Source organism: Poromitra crassiceps (assembly GCF_964638095.1).
Source record: "Poromitra crassiceps genome assembly, chromosome: 29".
Lineage (NCBI taxonomy): Eukaryota > Metazoa > Chordata > Actinopteri > Beryciformes > Melamphaidae > Poromitra > Poromitra crassiceps.
This window is the reverse complement of record NC_139641.1, coordinates 16642534-16659666: the sequence shown is the minus strand read 5'-3', so window position 1 is coordinate 16659666 and position 17133 is coordinate 16642534. Positions and strand designations below refer to the sequence as shown.

At 39.8% G+C, this 17133-nt stretch overlaps 1 protein-coding gene and 1 pseudogene across 2 annotated transcripts; both read right to left on the bottom strand.

The window, feature by feature from the left end:
* Nucleotides 1–1345: 1345 nt before the first annotated feature.
* Nucleotides 1346–6968, bottom strand: LOC310800108 (interferon-induced very large GTPase 1 pseudogene; annotated as a pseudogene). The gene is made up of 2 exons: nucleotides 6912–6968; nucleotides 1346–6103 (listed from the first exon to the last, which is right to left on the bottom strand). The product of its transcript is annotated as an interferon-induced very large GTPase 1 pseudogene (transcript).
* Nucleotides 6969–9347: 2379 nt separating this feature from the next.
* Nucleotides 9348–14124, bottom strand: LOC310800107 (uncharacterized protein; the record flags this gene model as incomplete). The annotated part of the gene is made up of 2 exons (XM_083662682.1): nucleotides 9348–9997; nucleotides 13926–14124. The coding sequence occupies 2 exons, from the start codon at nucleotides 14122–14124 to the stop codon at nucleotides 9348–9350; spliced, it is 849 nt and encodes a 282-aa protein (XP_083518808.1).
* Nucleotides 14125–17133: the final 3009 nt, after the last annotated feature.

Here is a 17133-nt window from a genome sequence, read left to right as displayed (position 1 = left end):
AATAATAATGGTTTAAAAGAGAGTTAAAGCATGACATAGTTCAATACTTATAATATACTTAAAATATAAGTCCTTTATCAGTTGCTTGATCAATTCTTAAAACTTAAAGTAAATGAAAACAAATCATGATCAGATGAGATTTGTAGATAATAGTAAAAAAAAAAAAAGAAGTATTCCTTATTTTAAATGAATCAATATAAATCCATCATGACAACATAAGTCTCAGCTCAACTTGTCACTTCTGTTTCTGTGATCTTGGAACTTCACAATTGTCACAAATCTCAAGCATCTTGTTAAAATTAAGAAATAACACACAAAAAAAACATTAATTTCATTGTGTCTTATACATTTCATCATCATCACTTTGTGGCTAACAAACTCATGATTTAGAATTATGTTTTGTATTCTCATGTGCTTCCAAGAAATAGGCATATACTGTAGGGCCATATTCAGGAATCCACACAATGACAGATAGCAGTGTACTTAAGGAAAAATACTAACATTGATTTAAATGTTTAAAACAGCAAAGTTCAATACTAAAGAAATAAAATGACGAAACAAAATATGACAGCCTTCATCAGTTATGTTTGATCAGTTGTGATTTGTAGATAATAGCGAGGGGGGTTACTGCTTTGTACATATAAAAAGTACTAATATGAATTGCTTAAAAGACAGAGCAATACTTTTGAAATTCTTTATCAGGTATTTGAGCAATTCTTGAAACTGAAACAAGTGAAAAATATAAAAATGATGTCATGATCATTTGTAGATAATAGTAAAAAAAGGTAATAAAAATTTAAATTTAAATGAATGAATATAAGTCCATCATTTCTGACAACATATGTCTCAGCTCAACTTTGCACTTCTGCTTCCTTGATCATGGAACTTAACAATGCAACTTAAAAAAGAATAGAAAAAAATCACATGAGTCTCTAGTCTACACAGACCCTTTGTGGCTAACAAACTGAGGATTTAGAATTATATGTTTTGTATTCTCATTTGCTTCCACGCAATATATCGCCATTTTCAGGAATCCATACCTCATGTTCATTTCATGGATTTGACAGATTGGTGAATTCACCAAGAATCAAAATTAATCGATTTTAGTCATTTGAGAAAGACCGCATCCTCCACAGTACTATTGTTTTTATGCCCGCCATTACTTTGTTTTACTTGTTCATTATGCAATGCAGAACTTTCTATTGAGTTAAAGCACCTGTTTGTTCCCATTTCTCATTCACAGACAAGTTCATCTCTCAGGAATTAAAACAACACCTTGCTGTTGGATTGAGAGTATTGCTGCTTTGAGGAGGGCTGTTTTTTGTCTTTGGGTCACTCACAGATATTACATGTGTTCCAAACTCTTAATAGCTTCCTCTCTGCTGTATTTTTTCCACTCACTGGGGATTTCTTCACGGCCCTGGAATTTTTTCCCATAGTGTTCTTCCAGTTCCTTTTTAAACCGACATATAAACCATTTCCAGTATGTCAGCTTAGACTCATCAGGTGTAATGCTCCACTTAGCATACTTAGAGCCACCCTTTTTGTACATTTTGTAGGGAATGCTCTCTTTTGAGTCATGTTGAGGGTAAAAATAAGCATCACTTGAAACTGATGTTGTGCAGAAATTGATCATCAGTTCCACTGTATCGGTAATGTGCCATCCATTGATCCCAGAGGGGCGATGAAAAGGGACACTGTGGTCATCAGGACTGTGATCCTCCAAGGTGTTTGTACAAACAGCGCTACAGAATGGACACTGCACCCAGCAGCTGCTACAAAGTTGATCAATAAGGATTTGATCAGGTCTCACCCTGGATTCCTCCATATTGGATAATGAGATCTCCGCAATTATGGATGAAAAGCTTTTCTCTATCTCCTCCTTAAGAAAATCAAAGTTGTTTATATCACTGACATTTTGACAGCAGCTGGTATCAAAGGTTAGCTCATCTCCTAGTGAACTGGAAAATTCCTCTAGCCACATGTTAATGTCCCCCCCACTTTTTTTGACTTCCTCTGTTGCAGTATACAGTGCTCGTCTCACTTGCTGCCCTGTGTCTTGAGCATTTTTCTTGAGTATCGTGACTGCTTTATCTTTTTGGTCAGTGAAGATGTATTTCTCTACAGCTTCTTCGATAAAGCTCTCTACTTGTTTCCTTGGGCGATGAATGTAGTTCATGTAACCTTCAAAGTCTTCTTGCTCTGCCAGTGATTTTAAGACATGTTTCTCCAAGTTCACCTTATTCCCACTGAATGGTGGGAAACTGCTCTTCATCTCTCCAGCCAGATCAATGGCAGTCTTGTCATAGACAGCCTGAACTGTGGAATCCTTCAGTTTGCTACAGATCAGTTCACCAAGCACAACGGCCGATGAGTTACCTTTACACAAGCTCGCAAAAATGCTGTAATATTGTTTTCTCTTGCTTTCTAAATAAGTAAGCGCATCATTGTTCTTCTTGTATTGTCTGTGGGACTCTACAAGCAGATTCCCTGCAGTTTCACATGCATAAAGTAAAAGATCGACTTTAAACTCATGCTTGAGAGTATATGTCTTACTCTTTGATTGGAAATCTTCAATTTTTTCTTTGGCATTCTTGGCTACTTCATGCAAGTATCCCTCACTGTAGCCTCCTGTAGCTACAGATTTGTTCTCTATTATGTCTGTGGACTGTTTTTCAACATTGTCAATGAGGGATCTGATCAGTTGTTGATGTTCATAAGGAAGAGCCTGTTTTGTTGAGCCAAATAACTTTTTCACCCCGTCTTTGAACCTTTCCAACTTGTTTAGGATGACATCATCAGAATAATCCCCTATCATTGATATGATTTTGTATCTGTCATAGCGTTTGCGGGCATCTATAACAGACCATTCAATACCAAGGTCTTGAAGGATAGAATGCTCATCTTTGTGTATGTTGATATCCTTTATGGCAGGTGCACCTTCAGTTAACTCAGTAACCGGCACATTCCAAACACTGTTGAACTGCCTTTCAAGTTCCTTTTCATCTTTTGCCTTGTCTTTTAACTCATGAGCAAGCTCTTTGCTCTTTTGTAGTAGCTTTTTCTCAAACATTGCCTTCTTATCATCTAGATTTTTGCAAGCGATCTTCTGCTGGATAACTTCCTCCAGTTTTCTTTTAACTCTTTTCACCTGCTCATGATGGAAGTCCTTTATTTTGTTTTCAAATCGACCTCGCCATTGAGCCAACATTTCTTTATCTTTGTCATAATCAAAGTATGTTGCCATAGCTTTTTCAACTTCTTTGAGAGGTTCGCTAATTTGATCATTATCCGTCCCTTTAACAAGATCACTTTGCTCAATCCTTTCAAGTTTTCCTGCTTGAATTCTGTTATGAAGTTGGTTTTCAAATGTTAACATGGTGCTCCTCAAAGCCCAGGTCCATTTCCCATATTCGACTTCTAGCTGTCTGTACACGGCAATTTCACGTGTGTTTTTGAAGCTGAAGACAAAGTGTTCGTTCAGCAGGGCGTTCCAGAGGTCCTGAATGCTGCTTTTGAATTCTGAAAGAGACATTCCTTGAGACTTTGATGCTTTTGAGAGGATGACGGTTTTTAACTCTTGGATGCTGTCACTATAACCTGGGTTTGGAGGGGCCATGGGTGGACTTCCTTCCCATAGTTGGGAAAAGTATTGAACATCTTTTTGTACATCAAAAGCAATGACATCTGTGAAGCAATCAAAATCACGTACCTCCTCTTCAGCAGCTAGTTTGACCATCTTGTCCAGGTTTTCCTGTAGGCGTCTCCTTCCATCCATGTTTTTCTCTGCAGCTGCAATATCTGTCACATTTTGGTGAACAAACACACAACTTGGAGACAGTTTAACCATCTTCATCCTCATGAAAGCTTGAACAGCGATCTGAAGAACGTCTTGCATATCAGAAGGATTCTCTCCAAAGATGTTGATCAAAGTCATGTTTCCCAGACCAATGACAAATGTTGCCAATTCATTGTCATGGTGAAGAGTGGTGTTCCCTGCCAACTCAAGAGCACGCAGTCCTTCAGTGTCCACGACTAGAACATAGTCAAACTCAAAGTCTTTCTGCATCTCCTGTGAGATTTTGACTAGCTGCATGAAGGCTCCCCTTGTACACCTGCCAGCACTAACAGCAAACTGCAACCCAAACATGGCATTCAGCATTGTTGATTTCCCACTGCTTTGGATGCCGAGCACTGACAAAACAAAAACTCGCTGGTCTCCCAGTTTCTTGATGACCTCATCTAGAAGACTACTGATCCATGTTAAAGGCACGTGACCGGCATCACCATCCATCAGCTCCATTGGGTGTCCTGATATCATAAGCTCTGCAGCCAGCTCAGGGTACTTAGACCAGTTCACCTCTCCAGTCTTCGGTTCTGTCTTCAGAGATGCATGGGCTTCATAGATCTGTCCCATTTCCCTGAAGATGTGCTCAAAACTAAAAGTTGCTGACTGAAGTTTTACTGATTTTTCCTCAAGCTTGGTTTGCTTAATTTTTAGCTGATCTGATTTGTCGTGTTTCTTTTTCAAAGCCAATACCTCAGACCACGTTTTGTCATATTCGTGGATAATTTTAGAAAGATCGTCTGTGGAGAGATCATCCAGTAAGATTCCAGTCCATTTCACGAAATACATTCTCTCATTTGATTGCAGAGACTCGAGGATTTTAATAAACAACTGCACAAGTTTACTGGAGGAAGCTTCACATTGTTTTTGTCGTATTTGCTTCAGTTCCTTTTCCTTTTCAGTTTTATCCTTCTCAAGATCTCCTTTGAGATGATACAGCTCTTTGTTTTTTCTGCACCACTCATGCCACAATTGGCCTTGACACAGGAGAAATGTCTCTTTGATCTTGGAAACATCTGGCATCTCCTGAAGCAAATCCAGTATCTGTGAAGCAGCAGATTTGCCTGTTTGGCAGACCTTGTCATCTTCATCCACTCTGATCCCAGAGACCCTGGCCATGGTTTCAAGCTGGAAGGCAGAATCTGAGCTAGACAAAAGTCTTCCAATGATTCTTTTCAGTTCTTCAGATACATCTGGCAGGTTTCTGTCTTTCAGACCCATCTTGTATTTCCCTCGCTTCATCTCAACTGCATCACTCTCATTATCAACAATGAGTAAAATGAGGGGCTTGGGAGACTTGAGAAGGGCTGATATAATTTTCATATTTTTATGACCTTTATCCAGAGTTGGTAACAGAACAACATTGACTGAAGCTTTTTCAGTCAGTATGTCACGCTGTTTTTCACTAGATAGAGCATCACCATGAAGATTACAGAAGGCAATGCAGTCAGTGAAAGCATCGTTGGGTTTCCCAGCAGGGCAGTACCAGGCAATCTCTGCCACACCGTCCATCAGGTAGCGAGATTTGGTGCTACCTGGGCAGTTCCTATGAAAGAAAGTGCTGTGACGGTCGTTGATTAAGGTGTTCATCAGCTGAGATTTAGACACTGATACTGAACCAAGGCGGAAAAATGACACCATGGGTGTCTCAGCTTTGCAGATAGGCATACTCTTAGTTGTGACAACTTTTGATTTATCTGTCAGCTTCCAGCTCTTTTTTATTTGTCTAAGTGTCCACAGAGGACACTCGATGTCCATTGTGAACGGGTCAGGCACAAGCAAAGGTACGGCGTACTGACATTGTGATAACTTAGTAATCATGTTCTGTCTTAGAAAACTGTCTGAGCAGTGAAACACTGCCATTTCTACATCCATTGGATGAACATGGGTTTGTTTTGTTTGATCAGTGTCTGGACCGGTATCGAAAAGCACATCAATGTCACTTTCTTCTGTATCAACATCGTCAAATGTTTGAACATGGCTCCCCTCAGTACCGTTTTCTTTTACAGGAATATATCTGGCTCTGTGGTCCAGCATCATCAACTTCTGTAGGAAAGTATATGCTACATCTTTCTCAGATATCTCATGGTGCTGTTTCACAGGTCGGCCTATTTTAAGAAAATCTGCTGGCGTCAACTTTTGTTGGTAAGTGTCTTTAAGGTGAAGTCTGCTAAGCAGTGCTTCAGTTTCTTTTTGACGTTGCTCCAGCCGATTGATCTCTTCAGAATTCTCCAGAATCCTTTCTCTTTTTCCAGCCTTAATAGTGAATAGACACGTGCACATTAAAATATTACTTCATGCAATGAGACATTGAGTAAATATTTGCTTAAAATCTTTCAAATGTAATCAAAAGTTTATTACCTTATCCTGTTCACCTGAATCTTCATCTGTGGTACCTATTGAATTGCATCAATAGACGGACAGAAAAAGTACAAAAGATTACACATAGACACTCACTCACAGACAGTCCCAGAATTAATAGGTAGATGTGAGGTTTCATACCAAATTTCAATCAGAAGGCCGCCATATTTGCATAACCTGATCAGCCCGTGACGTCAGTCAAGTTTAAGTATGACATCAGTTATGACGTCAGTTCATCCTAGTACATATAGCGAGGGTTCTACGTCACCTCCCTCTCTGGTGGATCATAACAGCAGCCGGCATCACGGCTGTTCACCATCTCCTCTGAAGCTGTCGTTTCGCCCCACCCACCTCCCCAGTCCACCACCAACGAGTCTTGACTCCCAAAGAATCCCCCACAGGAGGGGGGGGGGATTCTGTATCCTAGCCTATTCAGATGCGCTCCTCTCACCTCAAGAGGAGCGCCACCTGACAAGGGAGTCATACGTCAAAGTAGTTGCCATGCTCGCCATTTGCTAAATAAAGCCGCTTGTTAAATCTTACTGAGTGGCCTCTCATGATTGAAGTTAGTAATTTACCATGTTATCAATTTAATATTTCCTTACTTGATTAGGTTTAGGATTTAAACTTTTTTTTTTATATTCAAGTTATCATATATTAAAGTTTTACCTTTCTCATTTAGAGCAGAGGTGATTAAATTCACTTCAGATTCTTCTGCTACTGGTGTCTTGGCATCCTTCTCAGCCGCCTTATCCGTCATCTCTGAGTGTCTGATGTCACCAGCTTCGCTCACTGGATCATCACACTAAAGAAAACGGGTGATTTTATTTCACCAGGTTAGTCTCACTGACAAGTTGAAGACCAACAATATACAGCAATGTATAAAGTCACTATACAGTCAATATGACATACAGGAAATAGTAAGCTAAAAACAATGTATAAAATGAAAATACAAACAGCACAAAATAAAAGAGAACAAAGTAAACTCTTCTGTATAAATGCTTCATAGTCCACAGAGTCAGTGTCAACCCAGCAGGTTCATGGGGTCAAAACCCAGGGAGCAAACTACAGGGGACCCCGGGGGGAGGGTGTCTGTACAATATTGACAATATGCTATTTTTGCCATGCATTTCTACTTTTCTGTATCTTCATCATCATGGGTCATGTGTAAAATTTGTATATTATAGTATATATATTGATGTATGACGCATGGCATTCATGCATGAGTGATTCATCACTGATTCACTTTGATATTGCGTCACCACGCTTCGGTGATGATGCTAAAATACTAAATAGCATGCACACATTTTATTAAACTATCTTATAATCTAAATATCAAATATCTTGTAGGCAGCCTGGCATACTCCATTTTTGATTTAATGTTCATACAGTGTGTTTATAGGCTGTTTTGCTATTTGACCTGCTATCCGTGTCTTATTTGTGCCGATAAACTATAGAATGTAATACATCACTCTGCAAAGCATACTGTGCCGTGCTTTAGTTGACCATTGTATCATAGTACGTGATATGTGATGTTTGGTTGATATCCGTGTGGAGGTTTGATTTGGTCATTAATTGATTATTATATATCAGATGTGCTGACATAAAGCAAGTGCCTACACATGCTTGCAGCAGCTATGAATATTTGCTTGCAGATATGAATGTAAGTGAGCTCCCCCAAAAGCCATGGCATATTGCATGCTGTGAAAACATTTAGATCTTGACGAAACAAAACAAAGACTGCTCTTTGCTGAGTTTGTCATGAGATTCTTCATTAGTGAGGCTGCCACCAGATTCTTCATTATGATTTCTACTTATAGCAAATATTGTAACTTCCATGGTTGTTTTCATGAACATGAAAAACATGTCTGGGTATCTGTAGTTGAAATGCTGCATTCATCATCATCCTGACAGTTGATAAGTACCACCGTAAATTTGTACTGCACATTGTACAGAAGACTTCACTTTTAGAAGCGGCTTCACCACTTAAAAACATAACAGCTGTATGATGATGACTGATGAACGTCAAAAGATGTTACCTCAGTCTTGGTTTCAGCTGTATTCACCTCCAGTTCACCTGCTGCAGAGTATTGGCAGAAAACACGGGTATTAAAAGTGATATTAAAGAACTTGTCAAGTTTACATGTTGTATTCAAATGGTTCTTTGGCTTGACTGTCTAAAGCAGTGGTTCTCAAATGGGGGTCCGCGGACCCCCGGGGGTCCGTGGCACTTTGCCAGGGGGTCCGCGAAAAGTTTTCAGGTTTTCTTTTTTTTTTTTTTATAAAATGCTACATGTTACTTATTCCTTCTCAAACAACTTCCTACATGGTGCTATTCTATCAAAATATCTTGGCTGTCATTGATTGTGTTGCATAGTGGTTTTCTGTACTGTTGACAAATTGTGATATTGTAAGTCGCTCTGGACAAAACAAAAGCGTCTGCTAAATGACGTAATGTAAATGTAATGTAATAAAAAATATATATATGTTTTTTTTTTGCAAAATCTTCATAGTTCAACGAAAATAGTTTATGCTTTAAAACATAAAAATGCTCTAAAATGGTTCATTGATTACATTCTAATAACAAACCTATAAAATTAAAAGTCAAGCACGTTACCGTGGAAACAATTAAGCTTAGCCCAAAATCACAAATCAGAATGAGGGGGTCCCCGGTATATTTTCTATCTTGTAAGGGGTCCTTGGCTGAAAAACATTTGAGAACCTCTGGTCTAAAGAGCAGGTCATGTGAAGCTGAAATGCATACATGTTGGCTCTATTAGAATGACTTCAGACACGTCAGTAAAATCCAGCCACTTCTAATACTAAACTAGAACGACCGCAACGCAGATATATGCCTCTGCCAACAAGTGAGCATTTGACATCCATGTCTGTCCAGACTTTGACATTTGAGTAAAATGTGAAGAAATTCTGTTCAGGCGTTACTGAGGTATGGCGTTCCCGAGCTCGAAAATGGTGTTTGTGAGGTCACAGTGATCTTGACCTTTGACCACCAAAATGTAATCAGTCCCTCCTTGAGTCCAAGTGGACGTTTGAGCCAAATGTGGCGAAATTCCTTCAAGGCGTGCCTGAGATAAGGCGTTAACAAGCTGAGTCAATTGAGATCGAACTGAATATCCCACTAGAACACCAACATTAAAATCTCACCGTTTTTTGTAGACCTTTCTTCTTCTTGGGGTTCGTGGTCCAGCTTCAGGTTTTGTTTCTGCTCTTTCTCTTCAACACACATTGGTCCACTGTAGAAGTGCGCCTCATTTTCAGAGACCATCAGATCTATTTTTTCCAACAAAGCTATAATCTCTGTTTCATCCCTCATACTTCTTCTACATGTGTGGAACCTCTTTTCATCAATATCAGCTGTCAGGTCTGCCAATGCACTTTCACACGTTTCATCTGACTCGTGAGTCACAACAGTCATTACAAAAGCCAGCGATCCTTTCCCAAATATTTTCTCTAACCACTGCAGTCCTGAAGTGTGATGGCTGACATGCTGACCATTTGGTAATAGTAAGAGGAAGGCCTGGATTCCCTGCTCATGTACAATCTGACCAATGTGACTCAACCACTCCTGGTCCAGTTGTTCAGCATGTTGAAGGCCGAGCATGTTGATAACAGAGATGTGCCGACCGCACAAATCGTAGAGTTTGGATGAAAACTGTTTGAATTCATCTACTGCAGCTGCTTGCTCATCTTGGAAAAGTAAGAGGTTTTTTGATCCAGTCTCCACTGAATTTGTGTCACCAATCAACACAACTGTTAGCTCTGGCATCACTGAAAAACAATGACAGGGAAAACAAGGTGTAACTATGGAAAACTGTAGAAATTATGGTAACGCTTTAGAATACAGCCCGCAAATAACCATGTAACTACAGGGTAACAAGACTGTACTTATAGTGTAACTACAGGGTAACAAGACTGTACTTATAGTATAACTACAGGGTAACAAGACTGTACTTATAGTATAACTACAGGGTAACAAGACTGTACTTATAGTGTAACTACACAGGGTAACAAGACTGTACTTATAGTATAACTACAGGGTAACAAGACTGTACTTATAGTGTAACTACAGGGTAACAAGACTGTACTTATAGTGTAACTACAGGGTAACAAGACTGTACTTATAGTATAACTACAGGGTAACAAGACTGTACTTATAGTGTAACTACAGGGTAACAAGACTGTACTTATAGTGTAACTACAGGGTAACAAGACTGTACTTATAGTGTAACTACAGGGTAACAAGACTGTACTTATAGTGTAACTACAGGGTAACAAGACTGTACTTGTAGTGTAACTACAGGGTAACAAGACTGTACTTATAGTGTAACTACAGGGTAACAAGACTGTAGTTATAGTGTAACTACAGGGTAACAAGACTGTACTTATAGTGTAACTACAGGGTAACAAGACTGTACTTATAGTATAACTACAGGGTAACAAGACTGTACTTATAGTGTAACTACAGGGTAACAAGACTGTACTTATAGTGTAACTACAGGGTAACAAGACTGTACTTATAGTGTAACTACAGGGTAACACGACTGTACTTATAGTGTAACTACAGGGTAACAAGACTGTACTTATAGTGTAACTACAGGGTAACACGACTGTACTTATAGTGTAACTACAGGGTAACAAGACTGTACTTATAGTGTAACTACAGGGTAACAAGACTGTACTTATAGTGTAACTACAGGGTAACAAGACTGTACTTATAGTGTAACTACAGGGTAACACGACTGTACTTATAGTGTAACTACACAGGGTAACAAGACTGTACTTATAGTGTAACTACAGGGTAACAAGACTGTACTTGTAGTGTAACTACAGGGTAACAAGACTGTACTTATAGTGTAACTACTGGGTAACAAGACTGTACTTATAGTGTAACTACAGGGTAACAAGACTGTACTTATAGTGTAACTACAGGGTAACAAGACTGTACTTATAGTGTAACTACAGGGTAACAAGACTGTACTTATAGTGTAACTACAGGGTAACAAGACTGTACTTATAGTGTAACTACAGGGTAACAAGACTGTACTTATAGTGTAACTACAGGGTAACAAGACTGTACTTATAGTGTAACTACAGGGTAACAAGACTGTACTTGTAGTGTAACTACAGGGTAACAAGACTGTACTTGTAGTGTAACTACAGGGTAACAAGACTGTACTTATAGTGTAACTACAGGGTAACACGACTGTACTTATAGTGTAACTACAGGGTAACAAGACTGTACTTGTAGTGTAACTACAGGGTAACAAGACTGTACTTATAGTGTAACTACAGGGTACTTATAGTGTAACTACGGGCTACAAGAAGTGAATTTAGCCTGTAACTACAGGGTAACAAGATCTGTACTAATTACGGGGTACCACACCTGTGCTTAAAGGGTAACTACAGGTTTGCGGGCTGTATTCTGAAGCTGTGTCAATTCGCCCACACTTACATAGTAACTACAGTGTACTGTAACTACAGGGGTGCGGGCTGTATTCTAAAGCAGGGGACCAATTCTGTACTTACAGGCAAAGTACAGGGTACCACCCCTGTACTTATAGTGTAACTACGGGCTACAATATGTGAATTTAGCCTGTAACTACAGGGTAACAAGATCTGTATTTATAGGGTAATTACGGGGTACCACACCTGTACTTATAGTGTAACTACGTGGTACAAGAAGTGCCATGTAAATTCACTTCTTGTAGCCCGTAGTTACACTATAAGTACAGTCTTGTTACCCTGTAGTTACACTATAAGTACAGTCTTGTTACCCTGTAGTTACACTATAAGTACAGTCTTGTTACCCTGTAGTTACACTATTAGTACAGTCTTGTTACCCTGTAGTTAAACTATAAGTACAGTCTTGTTACCCTGTAGTTACACTATTAGTACAGTCTTGTTACCCTGTAGTTAAACTATAAGTACAGTCTTGTTACCCTGTAGTTAAACTATAAGTACAGTCTTGTTACCCTGTAGTTAAACTATAAGTACAGTCTTGTTACCCTGTAGTTAAACTATAAGTACAGTCTTGTTACCCTGTAGTTACACTATTAGTACAGTCTTGTTACCCTGTAGTTAAACTATAAGTACAGTCTTGTTACCCTGTAGTTACACTATTAGTACAGTCTTGTTACCCTGTAGTTACACTATAAGTACAGTCTTGTTACCCTGTAGTTACACTATTAGTACAGTCTTGTTACCCTGTAGTTACACTATAAGTACAGTCTTGTTACCCTGTAGTTACACTATTAGTACAGTCTTGTTACCCTGTAGTTAAACTATAAGTACAGTATTGTTACCCTGTAGTTACACTATAAGTACAGTCTTGTTACCCTGTAGTTACACTATAAGTACAGTCTTGTTACCCTGTAGTTACACTATAAGTACAGTCTTGTTACCCTGTAGTTACACTATAAGTACAGTCTTGTTACCCTGTAGTTACACTATAAGTACAGTCTTGTTACCCTGTAGTTACACTATTAGTACAGTCTTGTTACCCTGTAGTTAAACTATAAGTACAGTCTTGTTACCCTGTAGTTACACTATAAGTACAGTCTTGTTACCCTGTAGTTACACTATAAGTACAGTCTTGTTACCCTGTAGTTACACTATAAGTACAGTCTTGTTACCCTGTAGTTACACTACAAGTACAGTCTTGTTACCCTGTAGTTACACTATAAGTACAGTCTTGTTACCCTGTAGTTACACTATAAGTACAGTCTTGTTACCCTGTAGTTACACTATTAGTACAGTCTTGTTACCCTGTAGTTACACTATAAGTACAGTCTTGTTACCCTGTAGTTACACTATAAGTACAGTCTTGTTACCCTGTAGTTACACTATAAGTACAGTCTTGTTACCCTGTAGTTACACTATAAGTACAGTCTTGTTACCCTGTAGTTACACTATAAGTACAGTCTTGTTACCCTGTAGTTACACTATAAGTACAGTCTTGTTACCCTGTAGTTACACTATAAGTACAGTCTTGTTACCCTGTAGTTACACTATAAGTACAGTCTTGTTACCCTGTAGTTAAACTATAAGTACAGTCTTGTTACCCTGTAGTTACACTATAAGTACAGTCTTGTTACCCTGTAGTTACACTATAAGTACAGATCTTGTTACCCTGTAGTTACACTACAAGTACAGTCTTGTTACCCTGTAGTTACACTATAAGTACAGTCTTGTTACCCTGTAGTTACACTATAAGTACAGTCTTGTTACCCTGTAGTTACACTATAAGTACAGTCTTGTTACCCTGTAGTTACACTATAAGTACAGTCTTGTTACCCTGGTACACTATAAGTACAGTCTTGTTACCCTGTAGTTACACTATAAGTACAGATCTTGTTACCCTGTAGTTACACTACAAGTACAGTCTTGTTACCCTGTAGTTACACTATAAGTACAGTCTTGTTACCCTGTAGTTACACTATAAGTACAGTCTTGTTACCCTGTAGTTACACTATAAGTACAGTCTTGTTACCCTGTAGTTACACTATAAGTACAGTCTTGTTACCCTGGTACACTACAAGTACAGTCTTGCTACCCTGTAGTTACATGGTTATTTGCGGGCTGTATTCTAAAGCATTACCGAAATTACTTCAGAAGAAGAGCAGGTGAAGTTGTACAAATATTGCAGAAATGCAATTAAAAAATAACAGGGAATCAAGAAGATAGTACATAACCTCACATTGTTTGATAATTGGTAACATCCTCTGTGATGCTGGGCTGGTGTCCATTGGAGTATCAGCCTCCTCTGTGGATGGATCAGCGATGTCAGTACTGCTTTCATCAGGACCCTCTTTGACTTGGTCGCTCTCTCCTGTTGACGGGTCTGGGTCTCCAGAAGCCAGGGGCTTCATGGACTCTGTTTCCATCTCCACCTCCATCTCAGCTGCTCTTCATGCCTACAGATCGAGAGTCACAGAACAAAGCTAAACAGACAGATGGGCCCTATTTTGATGATCATAGCGCATGGTCTATCTATGGCTATGGGCATTGCGCAAACTCCGTCCAAGTCCAAGTCCACTTTTGCTAGTTAGGGGACACACAATCTCAGCACAAACGGCACAAATGGGTTGTAGTAGCCTATTAAGTCCCTTAATTATTCATACGTGTGTTTTCATTAATTCAACCAATAAAGTGTCATCTCAAATCTCACTTCCTGTAAAAGGCAGGTGCACTTGGAATTTCGCGCATTATAACCAATGTAGGCTAGCTAGGCTACTGTACAAATTTTAGCAAAAAAGTGCAGTCCCCGTTCCCCCCATTCACCACCCCGTAGGCGCTCCCCCCCACACACTGCATTCAGTCAGGCCCCCCTAAGCGCAGTCCCCAAGTTTGAAGTCGATCCGACAAACGGTTCTCGAGATACCTGAAGGACAGACATCGTCGGTTGGACGGAGAGTCATGGAGATATGTGAAAGCTTTGATCTTATTGGTTGAATTGCAGAAAGTTTACCACTGGAACTTCTTGGGTTCCCAGCAACGCACCCGCCAAGTTTGAAGTCGATCGGAACGAATGGTTCTCGATATAAACCGCTTCTTGTGTTGCCAGTAGGTGGCACTATGACTATGCATAAGTCCAAATTGCATGAAATGTGGCACCGCACTCCAGCAAGCGCACTCTGCAAGTTTGAAGTCAATCGGACAAATGTTTCTCGTGATAAACTGCTTTTTGTGTTGCCAGTAGATGGCACTATGTCAAATTGCAAGAAATTCAGCACTGCACTACGTTGAGTTCCCAGCATCACACTCCCCAAGTTTGAACGGTTCTCAAGATAAATCGCTTTCTGTCTTGCCAGTAGGTGGCGCTGTGCCGAATTGCATAAAATTCGACACTGCTCTATGTCGGGTTCCCAGCAGCGCACTCCCCAAGTTTGATGTCGATCAGATGAATGGCTATTGAGATAAATGAAGTCAATCAGACAAATGTTTCTCGAGATAAAATGCTTTTTGTGTTGCCAGTAGGTGGCGCTATGCTGAATTGCATGGAAATTCAGCTCCCTGCACTCCGTTGAGTCTCCCTAAGCGCACTCCCCAAGTTTGAAGTTGATCGGACGAACGCTTCTTGAGATTTTTGTGGCCAGTAGGTGGCGCTATGCCGAATTACATGAAAACAGGGTACTGCAGTCCATCAGTTCCCCCCTTAGCACTCTCCCAAAGTTTGAAGTCTATCCGACCACCGGTTCTCGAGGGACGTGAAGGACAGAGAGAGAGAGAGAGAGAGAGAGAGAGAGAGACAGACAGACAGACAGACAGACAGACAGACAGACAGACACTGCCAGCATTATAGTGTAGATAAACACAGATGTAAATTTACACTAAAATCTGAACAGCATTAAGCTGTATAAAGTCATACAGGCTCATGATGTAAGCCACAATGCAATCTGGGAGATTTTTTTTTAAATATACAGCATTTTATGTCCTTTTCTGTAAAAATCAACTAACAAGTGAAGGAAACTGAAACTTAAGAGCTGAAAGTGAAGGAAACTGAAACTTAAGAGCTGAAAGTGAAGGAAACTGAAACTTAAAGCAGCTACGAGCAACTTTTTCGATTGTTATTAAACAGTATAATTACAATATTGATGCATCACATCTTACCTATAATAGTAGCTGAGACCAAAGCCGTTTGAATCGGAGATTGCTCCCTTGGATGATTATTAAGTCTGTGTCTGTCTAAACTCGCGTCAACAGGGGGCTCTCTCTCTCTCTCTCCTTACCGCCGGCCCAGCTACCCGGAAGTGAAACGCGGAAGTGAAACCCGGAAGTGAAACGCAGCTGCCTGCCTGCCCCGTTCGCGCTGCCTAGCAACATAGCATAAACAATTTGAACGCCACGCATACTCTCGCGAACATCTCTCGTTATATTCTAACAGGTTTTTTGGAAGTTATTTTGTGGTTATGGCCGAAGTGGCTGCTGCAAACCGTTTCATTTCACTTCCTGATCTTCCCTGGCCACAGACAGATTACACTGGCCGATTCACTCGGGGTTCAAGCAAGACTACTCTGCGTTGGTCTCGTCGACTATTAGAGGTAAGATGTGATGCATTGATATTAAATTTATACTGTTTAATAACAATCGAAAAAGTTGCTCGTAGCTGCTTTAAGAAAGTGTTGGATGAATGATCAACAGACCTCCATTTCCCTGTTCATCATCATTGATTGAGTAAGTTAAACTTTACACTGACATTAAAACAATTTATTTGTAGTACATTAGTGCAACTTTGTGGGTGCTATGCTGGCTGTCCTGCTCTCAACCTAAGTTTCTGTAATTGATTATTTATTTATTTTTCCAGGTCAGAAACATCCTGTCCTGTGTGTTTGAGCTTACTGTCTTCTCCTACTGCAACTTCAACCTTCAATATCAACATGATGCAGCGAGCACACTGGAATTCATTCAGAGGTAGGAGCTTTTTCACACATACTGTAGCACACAGCTTGATCTGATTAACTTTTATTCATACATCTATTGTCCAATAAGTCCTATAACCTATAGTAGTGATAGCCGCTGGTGCCTCTGACACAAGAACAGTAACTACAACCATTACTGCTGCCTCTATTTATATTCTTATGGCTGATAGCCTACTATTTCCAGTCCCTCCAGGAAATTGCGATTTTGCGATTGCAATAATTAATGCAAATTCAACCAAACGATATTTGCGGGGGCTTGCAATTTTTCAAAATTCCCGCGATTTCGCCGCAAAAAGTTAGCAAAATGCCGCATCTTTACCTGGGTTTGAGATATGTGTGCGCTGTCATCTTGCCTGGTTGCTGTGGGAACGAGGGACAACAATAGGAAGTGACGAGAGTATGGGACGTAACGTAAGACGTCATCGCATTGAGATGAGGAGGACAAACCCCTCACATTTGCCAACAAAAATAACCGCAAAACAATTA